A 19,758-nucleotide genomic window follows, 5' to 3' on the forward strand; every position below is an offset into this window, starting at 1 on the left:
CTTTGATAGATGTTTTTTCTTCAGGGAGGACTCCCTCTTAGTCTCCAAGATCACCTGACAGCATTAAAGATTTGAGCATCTTGCCCACGGCTGTGAAAGATACCTTTTCTTCCTGCCTCTCTTGTGGAATGACCTTGTGTACTCACGCAATAAGCAGACATCTGGAGTGCTTAGCAAGCCCCAGGCAGGCAATAAGGCAGATCACCAAGTCCAGAATGAACAGCAAGAGGTAAGAGAGCCATCTGGAGAAAAGGACAACAGAGAATGCTTGGGTAACTCATGAGTCCCTGAAGAAACTTTGATAGGAGGAGGAATAGTGAAATTTAAGCAAGGCCACTGTTTTTAGGCCTGGGAACTACACCTCCTTGGAATCATGGAACAACAATATGGCATTTCCACAAATTATCCAAGTTTGAGAAGGGCAGCCACTCCTCTGGAGACCTGAAGACAGACTGCTGAAACTGAAAGGGAGACATTATCCAAGGGACATTCAAATGCATACGGAGACATTTACGGCTAGCAGAATCAAACAGATTTTTATTCAGATTTGAGAAGCTGAGGCTGCAGTGCAATCATACTTTCCTGGGAATAAGCTATACTTACTCTGAAGCTAGCACACAGAGGATTACTTTCCTCTCAAAACCACAACTGACAACTATTTGGCAGGAAAAAGAATTATGTGTAGCTGCATAACTAATTGTGGGGCACAGGTTGAAGAAGATAAGCGTGGCAAAAATAGAAGGGCAAGAGTATATGGCGGTTAATTTTGGGGCAAGATGGGCAGTGATAAAATTTGATTGATAAATAGATAATGCATTTATCTTATAAGGATTTATTTCCCGTAAAGAATACTTTCACACATTCTCATGGTGTTCCAAGAGATGGCCTAATGCAGCTTGCCTGCAGTCCCACCTGGAGTGGGACAAGGGAATTTTTTTTTTTTCTTTCCTGTGTAATGGAGGACTGATGGTCTAACCCAGCATGTTTTTTCATTCGGTGTTCATTCGGACATTTCCATGAAAACACGGCTCTTACGACAATAGAACAAACTATCTTAAACTAGTACTCCATTATATTCCAGACCCTAAGAGTGTTACAGAGGACAGTGATTTGGAGAATCCATGTTTCTGAACATTTGAGTTGTAGATATGTTGGAAATGCATAGTGAAGTCTCAGGAGTGGGTAATTCATGTAACTTGAACCATTTTCATTGGTTGTGAACTTTTCTAAGAAAATGCAGCACACATGTATTTCTGGATATAATTATATTTAGTGGTTTATCTGGCTTCCTAATGTCGAAGTGCTTCCTGCTCTGGAGGGATCCTCCCACCTGTGACACAATGCAGTTTGCACAATGTTCCGTGTATTTTGTGCTTGCACATGCATGTATCTGTTCAAGTAATCCGTGTAGTCCACCAGCTCTGGGGCACATGAACCAGAGTTCTCTTTCTGCATTTTTGCCAAAGGAGGGGCTTTTAATTGCTCCAACCCTGCAGATAACACTCTGCTCCAGCTTTATTCACAGCCAGTGGCTTTCCGCCTCATTAATATTACAGATAAGAGAAAGGGCAGGATCTGTACATTGTTCTTCTATTTTAATTACTGCTTGAAGTAAAATGGAATCCGGTTAAAATTCTTCCATGTGTGGCCAAGAGCTGGTCACAAGCAAGCTGCAGCTTTGGGTGCATCTTCACCAATCCAAGAGACTGCAGAAAGAATACAGGTAGTCCTCGTCTTACGACTGTTTGGCAACCGTTCAAAGTTATGACAGTGCTGAAAAAAGTGACTCATGACCAGTACTCGCACCTACGACCGTCGCAGAAGCCCCACAGTCACATGATCAAATTTCAGGCGCTTGGCAACCGGCCTGTATTTATGACAGTTGCACTGTCCCGGGTCACATGATTGCCATTTGTGACTTTCCCAGCTGGCTTCTGACAAGCAAAATCAATGGGGAACCACATGATTCACTTAATGACCATGTGATTTGCTTAACCACCATGTGATTTTATATATTTATGTAAAATTATGTGCAGTCACATGATGCCTCGCTTAATGACCACACCGCTTAATGACACATTTTCTGGTCCCTATTGTGGCTGTAAGTTGAGGACTGCCTGTAGGGGGGAAAAAACACCTTTCAGCATGGAGGGCAGTTCTGGCCTCATTTTGCCCTCTGAATAATTTAAATAAGCAAGTACAGCTAGTTTAAAATAAGCTAGTTTAGTTTAGAAATTAGAAGCCCAAACAGGGATGAATTTGAGAAACAGCCCACAGAATAAAGCAAATGCATACTTGTTTGCTGCAGAACAATGTTTATTTCCAGACCATGATGATTCCTTAGACTAGCTTTACCCTGCCCACACTTACATCCTTAAAACTCAAGCTAAGATGTGGGCATTAATTCAGTCAGACTTCTGCTCCCATTTATAAGAAATATTCAGCCAAAACATGTTGATCAGAATGGAGACAATAATTCTGAAGTTTGCATCCCCCTACAACTCTTCTCGACGAAGCATGACCTCTCCTGAGTTGTAATCATATGCACAGTACAGGTTTAAACCTTCACTTTACCACTAGGATGCATGATATAGTGGAAATGTTAGCATTGTAACCACTTTCTCATATACATAGTTTGATTTTAGAAAAGTAGTCTCATGTTGGCCCACACAGAAAGACAGAATTGAAGCAAGACACAGCCACTTTCCCAGGATGATGCTCCTTCTCCTAACTTTCCAATCACTGACCTCCTGGATCTTGCTGTAAGTTAGAAAGGTGTTAAGCTAAGAGGAAGGGAGGGAAGAAAGAAAGAAAGAAATGAAGGAAATCCTATCTCAGTAACGATGTAGTGAAACCCAGAAAGCGCTCTTTTAAGGAGTCAGACCATTGGTACAAAGTGTGTATCATCTGTACTGACTGGCAATAATTCTCCAGAATTCCAGGTCTGGGTCTTTTCCCACCGTACCTGGGAAAGCCAGCAATGGAACTGTGGAGCTACAGTTCTTGTCTAGTAGCTTCAGAGGCCTGGAGGAAAAATCCCTTTGAATTTTCAAGACACTCTTGATTAGCTCAAACAGCTTCCGACGGGAGTCCTTAATCTTCCCCAAGCTGAGGGCCTCTCCGATATACTGACTTCATGTTCTGCATTTCTCAGCAAACAGTCGTGCTGAGCTGGAAACATGAGGAGGGCATCCAGCTTGGAGAAGACTGAAATAGACCAACTCTTCAATGGCTCCTGACTGGCAACGTATTTCTCTTGCTACAGTGACCATGCTGACTTACCTGTAATATTCTACATAGCTGACTTCATGGGCAATCATGGACAAGTCTATAGTGACATCACCCCAGACAGGGAGCCCTGACAGTTGCAGCACAATATTGTCTGCCATCTGCTGTAGGAATTTGAGTGTTTGCACATATTCACTGTGGGTTGCAAAGATCTCATTCAGGCGGGCCAGGTGCTGCTCCAGAACTATTTTCATCTGTGCAGTGGTGCCTGAGACCTGCCAAAAGACATTAAACAGGCCTATGAGAAGCAGCAGGCAGATAGTTTCAAGTCACTTGTACAGCAGAATGCAGGTTCACAATGACCTTGACTTACATACTGATCTTGATAGGCCAAATGGTTTTGTTCAATCATCACCACACACATAAAGACAACACAAAGAGGATAGAACAGCTTGCCCCAGGCTGGTGCCTTCCAGATGTATTAGATTTCAATTCCCATAAATCCCCAGTGAAAAGGCAGCTCTCAAATTAGTAGATAATGAAATTATTCTTCCTAAAAAGCAAGTTAAATTAAATTAGCACCACAGAGGTGGAATGAACCAACTCTATGCAGTCATCAGGGTATGTTCACATGCTCACCTTTCAGAACCCCCCCATCCAGTTTTTTTTTTAAAGGCACATTGGGAAAGGAGACACAGGAAGAAAGAAGGGGCAAAGCAGCAACAAATGGACATGAAAAGTGCTGGTCTTTTGTCTACAAGAGATTCAGATGAATCTCTTTTGCTTTCCATGTAAAGGTACAGAATAACTTTCTGAAATCCTGTACCCTTCTGATGTGTAAACGAGAACTCCCAACATGCCAAGAAGTCAAGTATTGGAAAGTGCCATATTGCAGAAGGCTGGTCTGGGCTTCTTCCTTAACTGAAAAACACAGTATTTGGGGGACTAGTATTTTTGCAGGTATATACAACAATGGAAAAAAGGAGGAGTCATCTGGACACACTGTACTCCCAAGGCATTTAAAATATTCCTTAGATTATTAGATCACCAGCATTCAGAAACAGAAACATAAAGCAGAAGATCTACATATAGCATCAACCCCAAAAAATACAAATAAAAAAGAGTTTGTTTAGCGAGCGAGTGAGAGATACTGCATTCTCCAACCTCTTCACCTTGTGGTACTTCTTGCTGTTTAGCTTATAAGCATTACTATTTAGTTGTGGCCCTCTGCCAAGGATTCCAGAGGAAATTGAAACAAGCATGAGTCCCAGACACCACAGGTGATAGGCTACTGTATTTTCCTGGGCACAGTGCCACTTGAAATGCTCTAGCATTATGTTCTCAGTAGCAGTAAGATGCAAAGACAGCTGGCAGAATGCCTTAGCTCCAGAAACCCCTTTGAGAAGCTGCTGAAATTGGTCAATACAGGTACAGTTCTGTGAGAAAGTACTTGTTCCTTTTCAGATTTTCTGAATTGTTACATATTCTTTGCCAATGAATATTCTCAGTATTCGTGTGAGTCCTACAGGGGCCAACATGAAAAAATAATCCCCTGTGAGGTTTCAGCCCACTTCTGACTCCAAAAACGAAACTTATCCGGAGAGAGTTGAAGAAGCTGAACCAGGAAGTGACTCAGCAGAGCGGGAGAATTTGCAAACATGGATTGGACAAACTCCAGTGGGGGATTTGAACTCTCCAATCAGTGCTTGAGACAGGAGAGCTGAAAAGCGCATGAATCAGAAAGCAGCTCGATTAGCTGCTGGAGAGAAAAGGCGTGAGAAGGATCAGCTTAAAAGGCAGAAGCGTGGAGCAAGCTGCCAGAGACAACTGATCCTTCGAGCTCACAGCCGTTGTGGAAGAGTCTTTACCTGTGTCAGATGTCTTGCCTCTAGCCAGAGTGGAATCAGCGTGTCTTCTACCTCCGCAGATTTGCCTTCTGCACAAGTTGCTCCAGTCGAGCCTCTTCTTGCTGTCCCTGCTGAGCACAGCCTTGCATCTAGCTCCAGACCTCATCGCTGTGTTCCAAGGCATTCCAGATGTGCATCCAGCCTTGCCTTTAGCTCCCAGCCTTGCCTAAGATTTCCAGTCCAGTCCAGTCTTGATTCCAGCTCCCAGCCTTGCCTAGAACCTCCAGTCCAGCCCAGCCTTGTTTCCAGAGATCAGCATTGCCTTGACTCTCCAGCCCAGTCCAGCCTAGCCTCCAGAGCCAAGCCTCGTCTACTGGTTCCAGCCCAGTCTTGCCTAGCCTCCATGCTCCAGTCTGATCCTTCCTGTGTGCCAGTCCACAAAACCTTGCCTTCCGTTTCCTCCTTGCCTCGCACTCTAGCTTCAACAAGTCTGACAGCTTCAATCAGAGTTAGCGGAATTCTGCCTTGCGGTTCTGCCTCAGTCTGACACCACAGCCTTGCTTGTTCATCCGCCATTGCCTGGGTGGTCTTGATTGAATTGCTCGCTTAATCACTCACAGACTTTATTGTTGTAAATAGTTGTTTTTAATAAAGTTTGATAATACTGCTGTCTGGCCGCCTCATAGGACAGCCCCCTTACATAAAACTGGTTGTACCACTTTTAGCTACAATGACTGTAACTAAACACTTCTTGCAATTGGTGACCTATCTCTCACATTAATGTTTAGGAATTTTGGCTCACTCTTCTATGGGGAACTGTTTAGTAACATGAGTGTTTTTAAGCATGATTTGCTCATTTCAGGTCCTGTCACTATATTTTTATGGGGCTTAGGTTGGACTTTGACTTGGCCATCCCAAAGCAATTAATATGTCCTTCATCCATTCCTTTGTAAATTTGCTTGTATGTTTGGGTCACTGACTTGTTACACAACCCCCTGTGCTTAAACTTCACTTGATTGACAGAGGGCTTGATATTCTTTTGTAGAATTCTCTGAAACAAAGCAAAATGCATGCTTTATTCAACGATGGCAAGTCATCCAGGCCCTGAAGCAGCAAAGCATCCCCAAACCATGACATTACCGCCTCCATGCTTGACAACTGGAATGTGGTTCTTCTTGTGGAGCATAGTGTTTGTTTCTACCAGACATGGATAAATCTGTGTAACCCCAAAAGTTGTACTTTTGAAACTTGCCCAAAGAACATTTTGCCAGAAATTTGGAGAGTCGTCCAGGTGTTCTTTTGGCAAACTTGAGATGAACATCAGTGTTCTTCATAGTGACCAATGGCACCCATCTTGTTATACTTTCATGAATCCTATTTTTACTCAATGCTTTTCTGATGATAGAGTCATGAACACTGACTTTGGCCATGTTGAAAAATGCCTGCATATCCCTGAACTTGTTTGGGGGTTCTTTGGGAATTTCTTATAAAATTCCTGGACAATTTTATGCTGTGCTCTTTGATTGATTTTGACAGCCACCTTTGAGAAAGTTCACTATTACCTCAAATCTTCCCCATTGCAAAATTCTGTTTCTGATTGTGAATTTGGAGCCTCAACACTAGAAAAATGATCCTGAAACCTTTTCCAGACCAATAGGCAACAATGCTTTTTTAATGGAAATCTTAGCAACCTTCTTCTGAGTGGGGCATGACATGCTTCTAGCATCTGGGTGGTGATCACTGTGAAGAGGAAGCCAAAGTTAGTGGTATTTATATAGGGTAGAGCTGATCCATCATTTCACATGCTAGTAAGGTGATGCTCAAAATCCTGCAAGGTAGACTTCAGCAATTCATGGAGCGAGAATTGCCAGATGTACAAGCTGGGTTTAGAAAAGGCAGAGGAACAAATTGCCAATATCCGCTGGATAATGGAAAAAGCCAGGGAGTTTCAGAAAAACATCTATTTCTGTTTTATTGACTATTCTAAAGCCTTTGACTGTGTGGACCATAACAAATTGTGGCAAGTTCTTAGTGGTATGGGGATACCAAGTCATCTTGTCTGCCTCCTGAGAAATCTGTATAACGACCAAGTAGCAACAGTAAGAACGGACCACGGAACAACGGACTGGTTTAAGATTGGGAAAGGAGTACGGCAGGGCTGTATACTCTCACCCTACCTATTCAACTTGTATGCAGAACACATCATGCGACATGCCGGGCTTGAGGAATCCAAGGCTGGAGTTAAAATCGCTGGAAGAAACATTAACAATCTCAGATATGCAGATGATAGCACTTTGATGGCTGAAAGCGAAGAGGAACTGAGGAGCCTTATGATGAAGGTGAAAGAAGAAAGTGCAAAAGCTGGCTTGCAGCTAAACCTCAAAAAAACCAAGATTATGGCAACCAGCTTGATTGATAACTGGCAAATAGAGGGAGAAAATGTAGAAGCAGTGAAAGACTTTGTATTTCTAGGTGCGAAGATTACTGCAGATGCTGACTGCAGTCAGGAAATCAGAAGACGCTTAATCCTTGGGAGAAGAGCAATGACAAATCTCGATAAAATAGTCAAGAGCAGAGACATCACACTGACAACAAAGGTCCACATAGTTAAAGCAATGGTATTCCCCGTAGTAACATATGGCTGTGAGAGCTGGACCATAAGGAAGGCTGAGAGAAGGAAGATCGATGCTTTGGAACTGTGGTGTTGGAGGAAAATTCCGAGAGTGCCTTGGACTGCAAGAAGATCAAACCAGTCCATCCTCCTGGAAATAAAGCCAGACTGCTCACTTGAGGGAATGATATTAAAGGCAAACTGAAATACTTTGGCCACATAATGAGAAGACAGGACACCCTGGAGAAGATGCTGATGCTAGGGAGAGTGGAGGGCAAAAGGAAGAGGGGCCAACCAAGGGCAAGATGGATAGATGATATTCTAGAGGTGACAGACTCGTCCCTGGGGGAGCTGCGGGTGTTGATGACTGACAGGAAGCTCTGGCGTGGGCTGGTCCATGAAGTCACGAAGAGTCGGAAGCGACTAAACGAATAAACAACAACAACAACAGAGCTGATCCAAACCAGCACTGATTATTTAATGAGATACACAATTGGCCTTAGTTATCCGTTAGCTGAATTTACTGACATTGATGGGTAACTACTTTTTCACACCAGGACATCATAGGTTGGATAACTCTGCAATAAATGAAACAAGCACCCTATGTTGGTCTTCTTCATTCAGACTCCTTTTATATGTTATTGGGATCCACATGAACCTCTGATAACATTCATTGGCAAAGATATGCAAAAATACAGAAAATCCCAACAGTATCCCAAAGCTGTACAGCAAAAGCAGGATGAGACCATTGGAGGGATGCTTAAGTTATCATCACTCCATGGCCACATTCTCACTCACTCATATTCTTTTGACACTCTCAATGCTGCTTTGTTCAACAATATTCCCCCTTCTGTTTCAAGCTCTCCTTCCTCAGACAATATGTTCCCATGGGTTATCTCAGCCCAATTCCTTTCACTGTGACCTCAACTCTCTTCAACAGCAATAGAAAAATCAGATAATTGCTCTGATGTTAACCAGAGTCAAGGCATTTCTTAATAGTACAAAAGTGAATTTTACTCGCTAACCAAAGTGAAAATTTCTAATCACCGAGTCAGATTTCTGACTTTCCCTTTTGGTAGCCAGTGTGCCCTCTGGAAAAAGGGAAACTATCAGCCCGGCTTATATCCAGCAGAGATAGTCCAGGATCCAACCATTTCTTTCAGTTTATGCCATTCTGGAGTACAGATCATAGTAGCTTCAGGGAAAATATAATAATAAACTCTGAAACTGGTTTATATAAACCAATTTTTTTGTCCAGTACCGTCAGGCTTCACCTCACAGAGAGGAATGAACCACTTAGGCAAGCTTGCAAGAAATCTGTGAAAATCATTCCAAAGAATTTCAGCAGCTATAGTGATTCAAGAGAAAGCCTTATGTATGAAAAGAGTACTCAAATCCACTTAGATATCATCTTCCTTCCTGCCCTTTTTAACGGCCCTCTCTTTTGGTCAGGTTGGCTTGTCTTCATCTGTCCTTTATTTTTATAACTGCTCAAATTGCTATCAACTTTGCTATGTAACAGAGCATTTCCTTGATCAAGTCTGCCAGCCTGACCAGAACAGTCAGAGAATGCCCTTTAAAGGTCCTCACCGATCAGGACGTCTGGCAGGAGAGACCCTGAAGGTGAACATTCCATCCTTTCCTATGGAACAGCTTACTCTCCAAGGTGAGATGGCCACTATTCCTATAGCCTCCAGAAATGAGTTAAGATCAAGCTTTCCTAGAAGGCCTTTTGGGATTGATTCTAGAGCCATCAGTGTAAGGTTTCTTAGCAGTTCTTAGCAGAAATGCTAAGCACATGAAGTAGACAAGAGGCTTCAACAGTGGTAGACCTGTTTGTATTAGCTATTCCAATGAATGACCATTCCAATGGAATCTTATTATCAGATAGCTGCTCCAACTTGCAGCATTCCACAAAATCCATCTAAGGCTGCTTCCCTTAGAAGAGATGCCTACCAACTTGACTTAGGAGATGCCTTACCAGAGAATCAACACCTGAAAGGGTATGATTAGCATTATCAAGGGCGTAGATCAGTTGATAAATCCCATCGTTGGTTTCACTGTTGCCGTAAAACCCAATGCCAACAGCCACGCTAGAGAAAAAGAGGGGAACAAAGAAATATGAGTAAGACAAGAAAATAATTGATTGCAGCAGCCACCACCAAGATTCAGACTGAAAGTCATCAGGATATTCAATCTGTTGGAAGGAGGAATAAACTGATTTGTGAATTTAACTGAATGAGGCTGTTTTTGTTTTTTAAATTCTACTTGTATAAGAGAAAGAGAAACAAGAATACCCCCTTTTAAAAGAAAGTCTATCAATATGTACACCTTCTGCTCAGCACAAAGCCACAGTGCCACTTCCTAAATTTTCTCATTATCATCTCTCATACCCTTTCAGTCAGAATTTTGCTGAACACCTTTTCAGGTACATTTAGAAATTAATCCCCATCTAGTTTTTACATTCATTCTTGCTACTTTTTCCTTTGTAGAAGGGAACAATGACAGCATTCTTCCAATTGTCAGGCACACATGCAGCCTTTACACAAACAAGTTGCATAGTCATTCCACAAACAAACCACCTCCATATTTTAACATTTCTTCAGTTATACTGTCTACATATGACCCTTATCATTTTTCAGCATACTCACATTTATGATTTCCTTTTCATCCATTTTTCTAGGATATTAACATTTATAGCATTCATTTCAAATTCACTTTTATATCATTTCCATTCCCATATAAATCTCTAACATATCCTTCCACAATTCCCTTCCTTCAGTTTCATCCCAAATTTTATTTCAACGTTTTAATTGTTTACATTTATTCTGCTCAAGGTTCCTTGTTTACCCCTCTTCACTCACTTCCACCAAACATTTCTCCACCTTTTTTAATCATTTAATTCCTGCTCTGTCTGCATTCTTTGCAGTTTTTTTTTTCTATACACATTATACAATTGTCACATCTTCATTTTTTGAGTAATTACTCTCTTATGTACATTTTTTTTTCTTTATCCACAGCATCTTTCACTTCATTCCTTCAGGATCTGGAGTCCTGGCCCTGAAGTCCTGGCTCTTTGCTGAGACCTTTGGTAAGGGTGATTGAAGCCCCCTTTTTCCTTTTTCTTTGTTCCCATCGGTTTCATAATTTCTGCCATCTTTACTCTTGTTTTTTGTTTTGGCTGTTTCCTTGTTTTTAAATGGTTTTAACAATTTGTAAACTGCCCAGAGTTGCTGGGAGTTGAGTGGCATATATGTGGCACTCCAAAACATTCTTTTCACTCCATTCCAAGCAACGTCCACATGTTCTTTCCTTTCACCCATTTTCCATTTATTCTGTGGGGAGAGTACAAAAAGTCCTAATTCAAAACAGTTTATCATCTAAAATGTTTCACAAGGAACATGACAAGGAAGGGATGAGAAATGGAGACATATTGGGCCAACATGAGAACTGGTCTACTTCACAGAAGACATGGGTGGGCAACTGTACTATAGAGGATTCATATGGTCTTCACACCCAAAAGCAGATGATGGCCCGATGATCAACATGGTCACCCAGCTGTCTGGAAAAGGACTACTGGTTTTCTGCTGCCATTAATGGCATGACACCGAGCAATCTAATTTCTGCCAGCCAACTGTTAATATAATGGTAATAAGAAATCAGTGAACTGTAATTGCTGGAAGAAAACCTCACTGCTTTCCCTTTCCTCTGAGTAATCCAAGGCATCAGTATGAGGGAGGGGGAGAGAGAGAGACAAAGTGTCTGTGAGGAGTTGGGTGGCAGAGCTGTGAAAGTCTTTTGGATTTGAACTGCTTCAAATTTAAAACATCCTGCTTTGAGTAGAAAAGATCTGTTCTGAGTGCAAGACAGGCTGGTTTAAGCATTTCAAAAATGCTCCAAGTTTGAATCAGATCTGTTTCAAGAGCAAACCACTGTTTTTGAGCAAAAACCCAAACCAACCCCCCCACCCATCTCCAAAATGCTCAAAACGACCACCTCACCCTCAAACACCCTCACCTGGTTGTTCTGCGCTCAAAACGGGGTGTTACCCATTCAAGACAATTCGGTTCAAATCCCTAGTATGTGAGCATTTAGCTGTGTATAAGGGATACAAATACACATATATTTGTGGCCTTTAAGATAGATGAAAGTTGTAGCCACTGGATTGCTCACCCATGAAACTATTTTTGTGTTAAAAAAATATTCTAAAATCTGCCAACGGATCAGCTTTCAGCTTTGGAATTCATTGACATTTATATCCACTGTATCCATTTATGTAGGTATTATGTAAGACAATCCACATGCAGGTTTCAATTCTGTTCCTTTATGAAATGCTTTTAAAATGGAAAGAATTGAACATATGAAGCTTCCTAGGACAAACTGCAAACCCTGCAAGACAGATGGAAAAAATGCACAATTTGCTTGTTTATTTCAGGTGCCTTCTTACAGTCAGTTTTTAAAGCGGAACACACACTTTCACTCCAAGGATGTTTAAGCTGCTGAAAGTTAATAGGTATTTGTAAATGAAGGATCTTGATAGCTTACAACCCAAACAGCCTCTCAGAAAGGTCTTACAATTTGGATAAGGGCTGGGGTCCAAGATCCGGCTATTTTTCAACTGTTCTGGATTTCAATTCCCATAATTTTCAGCTAGCCAGGAATCATGAAAGTTGAAGTCTAAAACATTTGGAATCAAACTAGGGACAGATGAAATTCCCAGCTGATTCAACAGAGGATTGTCAACCCTGTTTCATTCCCACTACTTACAAATCAGTTGTAAGCTGGTTTGTGTCCAAATGCTGAGCGACTGAGTTTAAAAGCCAAAGAAACTCTGGACTCAACAAATTATGAAAATTTCCAGAAAAAAATATTGCTTTAGATTAAAACTATTTTTCTGGTAAAGCTTCAATAGCAATAACAAAGTCTGTCTCTTTGTTTCTAAGGAAAGAGATGCTGTTTGGGGAGAAACATCCACTAATTCATACTGTACTGATTCATTCAGAATATCCAACAAGCTCTGTTTTGACATTCGTCTTTACTGCAAATTAAAATTTTAATCTTGAGCTCGCTTTTGGTTCTAAGTTAAGGAAATGCATGCACAGAATGCTTCCTTGGCTCCTTCTTCACTCCAGCCTCCTGTTACTTGTAGAAGGCATCACTGTGCCATGGGCTGGGGTTATCCAAACTATATGCGACAAGAAAGAGGGATATGGTGCACTTCTTCCAAAATTTTTATTTTTGTTAGGATCCTAACAAAAGGGGGATAGTACCCCCTTTTGCATGCTCCTTAGTTACTGTAATCTGCTTCATCAGGGAATTGAAAGAATTGGGGGTAGTACCTTTCAATTCCCTGATGAAGCAGATTACAGTAACTAAGGAGCACGCCAAAGAGTAGCCAAAGAGTAAGTAATGTTGCATTTGCACTCAGAGGCAGCTAATTAGTAGTATTCCATCTAGGTAGTGTGCACTCTAACTATATGGGGAGAACACTGCACTTGATCAGTGAATGGAGGACAGAGACTGGGTTTGCTGTATGAATTTAGGCTTGCTCAAAGGAGAGAATGCCCCAAAAGATCTCTTTTCCCAAACCTGTAAGATCTGTGTGCAAGAAAATTCCTGCATAAAAATATAGCTGCAAATGGAAATGTGATTTACAGATGGTAACTCCTAGTGAACTTCAGCAACTCATCTATATACTAGGATTATTTGTATCACCTAACAGAGTGATTAAGCAAAAACAAGTGAGATTTCCAATTAATGGATTTTAGGCACTTTATACCCCTCTGCTCCCAACAGTTTGTCAGCATTTGGTGCTTGCTGAGAGTAGAGCTGCCTGCAAAGGTTTAGCCATCCCTGGTCTGACTGAATGTTTCAGTGAATCCCTATGTGAAGAGACATCTACTCACATAAGATTTGTTGGAACATACAATTTTTGCATGAGCTGTATACTCAGCTTCTACTGGGCTGTTTTCATAACAAGTTCTGCAACAGTGATATTTCACTCCCACCTTTATTTAATGCGCTGCTATATTATCAGAAACATTTATAGTCCAATATTATGCATGACTAATACGCCCTTTCAAGTTCAATGGGTAAATAGGCTTTCCCCTTTTATAATGTCTTTAAGCATACAGTTTAAAGCAGATAAGCAATATTCCAAAGTGCTATTAACTTTGCACAAAATAAGGAACATTAATTTATATAGAATTCAGCTACCAAAACTGCAGTAATTGCCACAAAAGGGTAAATGAACACAGTAAATTAAGCACTGCAACCTATGTAGAGTTTCAGACATTTAAAACCACTGATTTAATGTAAGTTCAAGCATGCCTATTTTTGCACAGGTCTGGGATGTAAATGATATAAACACTTTAAATCCCAGCTGTCCACATTTATCTTTTCCTGGGGAGTTTCTCCCATCTGGATTATGAGAATTTACAAGTTATGATAAGGTGTCTGCCTGGTCTTGTGAAGCTGAGTATATAGTGGCTTTGAAATAAGAGCAAGTCCTTTTGTAATGTAGTAGAAAGGGTTTTTTTTTTTTACAGCTATAGCTCTTTTGAGTGACCTGAGGCAAATCCACTGTTGAAAACAACGAAGACAAAACAAAAATGATGGCCAGCCTGTTATTTACAACTAAATTGTAGATAGCAAAAGCCTCGAAATAGATTTGATCAATTAAACAATTCTATCCATTAAAGAATTATCCCAGAAAATATGTTTGCTATGAACAAGACTGTTATAATTACACACATGCATTCTGGGATGTGATGCAGTTTATTTATTCATCAGCGGCTGTGTATGGATTATTGTAAAGATAAAGTTCAAGCAGGCACTATACAGAAGCAGATATTAAGTATATTATAATTTCTGTTGATTTTTCTGAGGATGAAGTCTGACAAGGTTCTATTTTTTCTTACAATTTTCCTTTAAAAAACGATTACAGCTAATTTAACAGTGTAGCCTTAATTTTTCTATTTTCCTTGGGAGAAGGGGAGGAAAAAAAGAAAATTCCAAAGCTTCTGAAAAACTAGGCTGCTTAGGAAGACAGTAGAAATGCAGGGTTGTGAATGTCATTGTTAATTACTTAGCAATAGATTATATGGAAAAGCTACTTAGTTTGTGACTCCTATTCAACTCTCCTTGATGCCTCAACCAATAAAAATGATTCATACTTGCCAGTTTTCCTCCCTTTATTTTTTAATGACCTCCCTGTTTCAGATGGGCTGCGCTTTTTAAACGCTGATGTGCATTTCTCCAACTGAAAAGTCTACAGAACGCTACTCAGCTATGGCTATGTTTATCTCCTGCTCATTACACATTGATGCCAGCTTTGAATTACAGTCCCCACATGGAACATTGCTTTAAGGCCTCTGCGTGGAAGTACAGTATTTTTTATCAGATTACAAATCACAATATTATAGAAAGCGTCCCTGGCAGTTCCTACCTACTATTCTACAGAAAACAAGCAACATGGACTTGGAGACTCTACATGGCAAGACCTTACCATTTGGTTAATACAGCTCACATGCTGGCAATTCTGCACAGAGTCAGTGACATGTATCAAATTTTTATTAGTAGTCAATAATGGAAGGATACTTGCTAAGACAATTTTAAACTAGAGAAGTAAATTTACTTCTCCCAACCACCTGGGAAAAAAGTTGGCTCTCCTTTCTACCATTACTACTTTCATCCCAGAAATCTACAACCTGAAATCACAAGGCCACAGGTTTAAAAGCATGTGGAAGTAATCATATTTAATCAATTGATTAATTAATTAATGTAATTTAAAGTATCTTTAATCAACTTTAGTTTTTGTTCTGACTCTGACTGCATCCAGAGTATGGCCTTCTGACCAAAACACACACTGTTCTATCACATTACTGCAAGTTACAATTTATTCCATTTTCAATATGCATTCAAATTACAGCCATAAAAAACTAGAGGTACAGATTAAAGATAGGACCGTATACACAGAATTGCATCTATTTTGAAGTCACTGCATTAGACAGGAAGCCTGACCCAATTCAAAGGCCCGGCCATTACTTATAAATCCCACTATAGTATTGTGGTAGCTTAAATCAGGGACTCATTAACCAAGCAGGTTTCTGCCTGTTCAACTCATCTGGAAAGGGCCTGTTCAGGATTCCTCCTCCAGGTGAGGTGCAATGAGTTTGGGCTAGACATTGGACCCATACACTTAGGGAGTACATTGCCCCCAGAAATATGGATGACCTTGACTCTTCTCTTCTTCTAGAAGGCCTTAAACACTACACCCTCTCCTCATTTAGCGACTGAAATAAGTTCCTTAAATTGGAAATGATCACTAAGCGAACATGTGATTGAAAGATTATGTTAATGCAGCTTTACAATAAAGTAGCATTAACTCATCTGGTCATATTTCCTGTCTGGTCTACCTCGTAAGGCTGACATCAATCTTGCAAGTCTGAAAATACATCTTTCCCCCACTGTCTCCTTTGCAGCCCAAGAAACTAGGGAGGGTCTCTTCTGAGCTTCTTGCCCCACCCACATTCCTGCTGCGGGCTCAGCTACCTTTCATCTGACTGTTCCCTTGGTTGTGTCTCTATGCCCTGTCTCCCAAGGTCATTCCCGCGTATCATTACAGGACCTTCCTGGGAAGGGCTAACTTGGAGGTTCACTTGTGAGGCTCGTGAGAGGAATACGTTGGGCATCTGTTGAATGAAGTTGCTCAGATCTGCTCCAAACTGGACGAGGGTCATTATCATGTAGCAAGGTCTACTTTCAATTGAGCTTCAGTCTTCTGAGAGATGGTCTCACATTATCCTCACATTATCCTGGTACAATGAAGAATTCATAGTGGATGCTATGATGATGAGCTGCCCAGGCCTTAATGCAGCAAGGCAGCCCCAAACCATAACATTTCCACCATCATCCTTTACAGTTGGTATCAGGTTCTTCTGGTAAAATGCTGTCTTTGGTTTTCACCAAACATGTCTTCTGATACTGTGGCCAAATAACTCTATCTTTGCCTTGTCTGTCCAGAGCACCTTGTTCCAAAGTCCTAGTCTTTGTCTGGGTTTTCATGAGCAAACTTTAGTCTTGCCCTGATTTTCTTTATGGACAGCAAAGGTTTCTTCCTGGTGCACCTCCCACGTAGATCCAATTTCTGCAGCTTCCTTCTAATAGCACACTCATGTACTTTGAGATCAATAGTGGCAAGAGCTACCCATAGGTCACGTGATGAAATTCTGGGGTTCTTAGAGACTTCTTTCAGCGTCTTGTGTTTTGCTCTCCGGCTGAACTTGCTGGGCAGCTTGGCCTGGGCAAGTTGGCAGTTGTTTGAAATCTTTTCCACTTGGAGACAATCTTCCAGACAGTGGAATGATTGATGGCCAATTATTTGGCAATCTTTTCAAATCCCTTCCCAGACTCATGCACATCTATAACCTTCTTTCTGAAGGCCTCAGAGACCTCTTTGATCTAGGCATGGTGATGCCACACACTTCAACAACCAAGCGCATATTGAACTAAATCTCTGAGGTTTCAATAAGACAGGTTCCTCCCAGATCCTTTCTCATTTGCACCTGATTCTAATTTTAGGTATTTGAGATAGTGATAAATGTACGGGGTTAGTTACTTTTTCCACATACAAAATTTGCATCTATGTTTATTTAAATTACACAATGGACTACAAAATGTAAATGGTGCATGATATTTGTTATATTATATCTGTTTTATCTATCAATATTGTTGAAATGAATGTCAGATATGTGCATGTTGAAATATGTTGAAAAAGTCACAAGTTTCAGTGGGATGTATTTACTTTTTCATGTAACTGTATTCACAAAGCCCTTCTTGGCATCTGATTATCGTCAGATCACTTTGTGTAAAAGGAGTCCATACTCAACTACCCTCCCTTTGACTCAAAGTACTTTTTTATGAAATTACAGCATAATTAATAAGGCCTTGGGAAAATATGTGGCAAAGGGCTCTGGAACGAACATAAAAAGGCAAGCTTGAATCATATAACAAGACTGCAAAAATCCAGGTGACCATAAGATGGCAGCAAAACATTAATGTTTCTATATCTCTTTGCTGCCATCTAAAGGTTATCTGGATATATGCAATCCAGATATAATAGCCCTACACTCAATTTTAAAATGGTTGAAGAGTAAGCATGAACCTAAAAACCTTGTGATTCTTCATCCCCATAGAGTAAGTAAACAAACATTATTAACAGTCAATGACCAGCTCAAAAAACAAAAGAAAAACAAATTGTGACAGAAAGTTAAAAAGCAAGGCATCACTTAAAATCAAAAGTGTCAAGTCCATGGAGCTGGAGTAATTTTAAGAGGATTCATGTCCAAACACAAGTTTCAATTTTGATTGTACCAGCCTCATGGTGCGAGACTCCCCACTGATGTTTCTAAGCACATGGCAAGCAGAAAATAAGACAGCTGTATAGCATAATATGTATAAGTTCACTCAGACCTGTGGCTGTTGTCGTTGGGGATTTTTTTGCTATTCATTTGAAAGTCAAAGAGCCAGATCTCCAGTTCTTAGTATTCAACTGCTTATACTAAGCAGTTGCAATCAAGGCACCCTAGGGATCTAAAAAGCACTTAGGTATTTTATTACTCTGCTTCCTCCCCATCTTATTTGTTCAAAGTTTATACGTTTATCTGATTCCATGGAGATGGTATTGCAAAGTTTTTAATCAGCCTGAAGCTCTGGAAATCACGTGCCTCTGTTCTGGGGAAGGAAGCAAGTCATGGGAAGAGCATGCTGGTTTAATCATTATGTTTATTCCTAGATACAGATAGTTCTATTCAGCAAAGAGAATAAGGGGGAAAACCCCTCCTCCACATTTGGAGGCTCAGATCTTTCTCAAACAATTAGGGACTAAAATCCTTGGAAGTCCCTGGAACAAGCAACTGAATGAACTAATTGAGAAGAGTGTTTATGGAAGAGCAACCAGTAGAATTCAGTGGAAGCCCACCAGAAAACACATACCAAGCAGATATATGGATGTCATTTCCTCTGTGTTTCCCACTAAGGATAGCCAGATGCTGATTCAGGGTGCCTACTTCTAACACTGCAGTTTCTTGAAAAGATGAAAAACCAATCAGAACCAAAAAGTAGCAAACAAAGGCCATGAGTAGCTTGATTGGCCTAGTTTATTCACTATGCTAAATTAGCCTGTAGTTTGTTTGATTTTGATTTAAGATGTTGTCTAAACACTGCCATACTGGTTCACAATTTCACACAACCATTTTATTCTTTACAGGGTTTATAGGCTGCTCCAATGAGAATCAACTCTGAGTGTTTGACATGTAAATTTGGTCACTGTGGTTGCTCAGTTTGAATAATCCATGGCTTAGTGCAATGTATGAAGCCAGCTACTGTTTGAAAGTCTCAAACAGCTTAAATTCATTTGAAGCCTTGCAAGAATGCAAGGAGAATTTAGGGCATATCTACTACCAGTTTTTATGCAAAAATGTGGTTAACAGTTGAAAACCCAGAGCTGCTTGGAACAGGGCAGAATAGACATGATGTAATTAAAAATAAAAGATTCAAAGATGTAGGAAAAGGAGTCTTTGTTTTCTCTAATGTGTCAATGTTTACTGTTTCAGCTATTCTCCAGCTTGCATATGCACCCTTCAAAAAAGTAGTTATTCCTCATTGGTGATGTACAAAAGAGAGACAGAACATCAAAAACTCAGCTTTCCATGAGACTGGACAGTTCTTGCCACATTATATAACTTCTTCCTCAACCTGGAGCCCTCCAAATGTTTGACTACAACTCACTTCAGCCCTAGCCAGACGTATTCTTTTGCTAGTTACAGATGATGGATATAGTAGCCAAACATATCCAGAGGACACTGGATTGCAGCTACTTGCAAAGTACATCATAGTTCCATGATTCTTTCATCTTGGAATTCTGCATTCTGCTTTACTGTAAGGTAATATGCCACCTCAGACAAGAAATCACACCGAGTAGCTAGTTAGTGTTGGTTCAGAGCAGCCAACACAGGTGCATACATGTCCTCCAGAAATAGGGAAGGAATAAAAACCAGGTCAAGAATAAGG

At 40.6% G+C, this 19,758-nt stretch overlaps 1 protein-coding gene across 1 annotated transcript in view; it reads right to left on the minus strand.

The window, feature by feature from the left end:
- TTYH2 (tweety family member 2) overlaps positions 1 to 19,758 on the minus strand; it is a 76,396-nt gene that overhangs the window by 19,989 nt on the left and 36,649 nt on the right. Inside the window, exons 4-6 of the mRNA XM_063292939.1 lie at positions 9,668 to 9,779; positions 3,283 to 3,503; positions 147 to 242 (exon numbers count right to left, since the gene is read on the minus strand). Coding sequence (XP_063149009.1) covers positions 147 to 242; positions 3,283 to 3,503; positions 9,668 to 9,779 — 429 coding nt within the window. The remainder of the gene's footprint in view (positions 1 to 146; positions 243 to 3,282; positions 3,504 to 9,667; positions 9,780 to 19,758) is intronic.

The sequence above is a fragment of the Candoia aspera genome, chromosome 2, assembly GCF_035149785.1.
Source record: "Candoia aspera isolate rCanAsp1 chromosome 2, rCanAsp1.hap2, whole genome shotgun sequence".
In the NCBI taxonomy this organism is placed as follows: Eukaryota; Metazoa; Chordata; class Lepidosauria; order Squamata; family Boidae; genus Candoia; species Candoia aspera.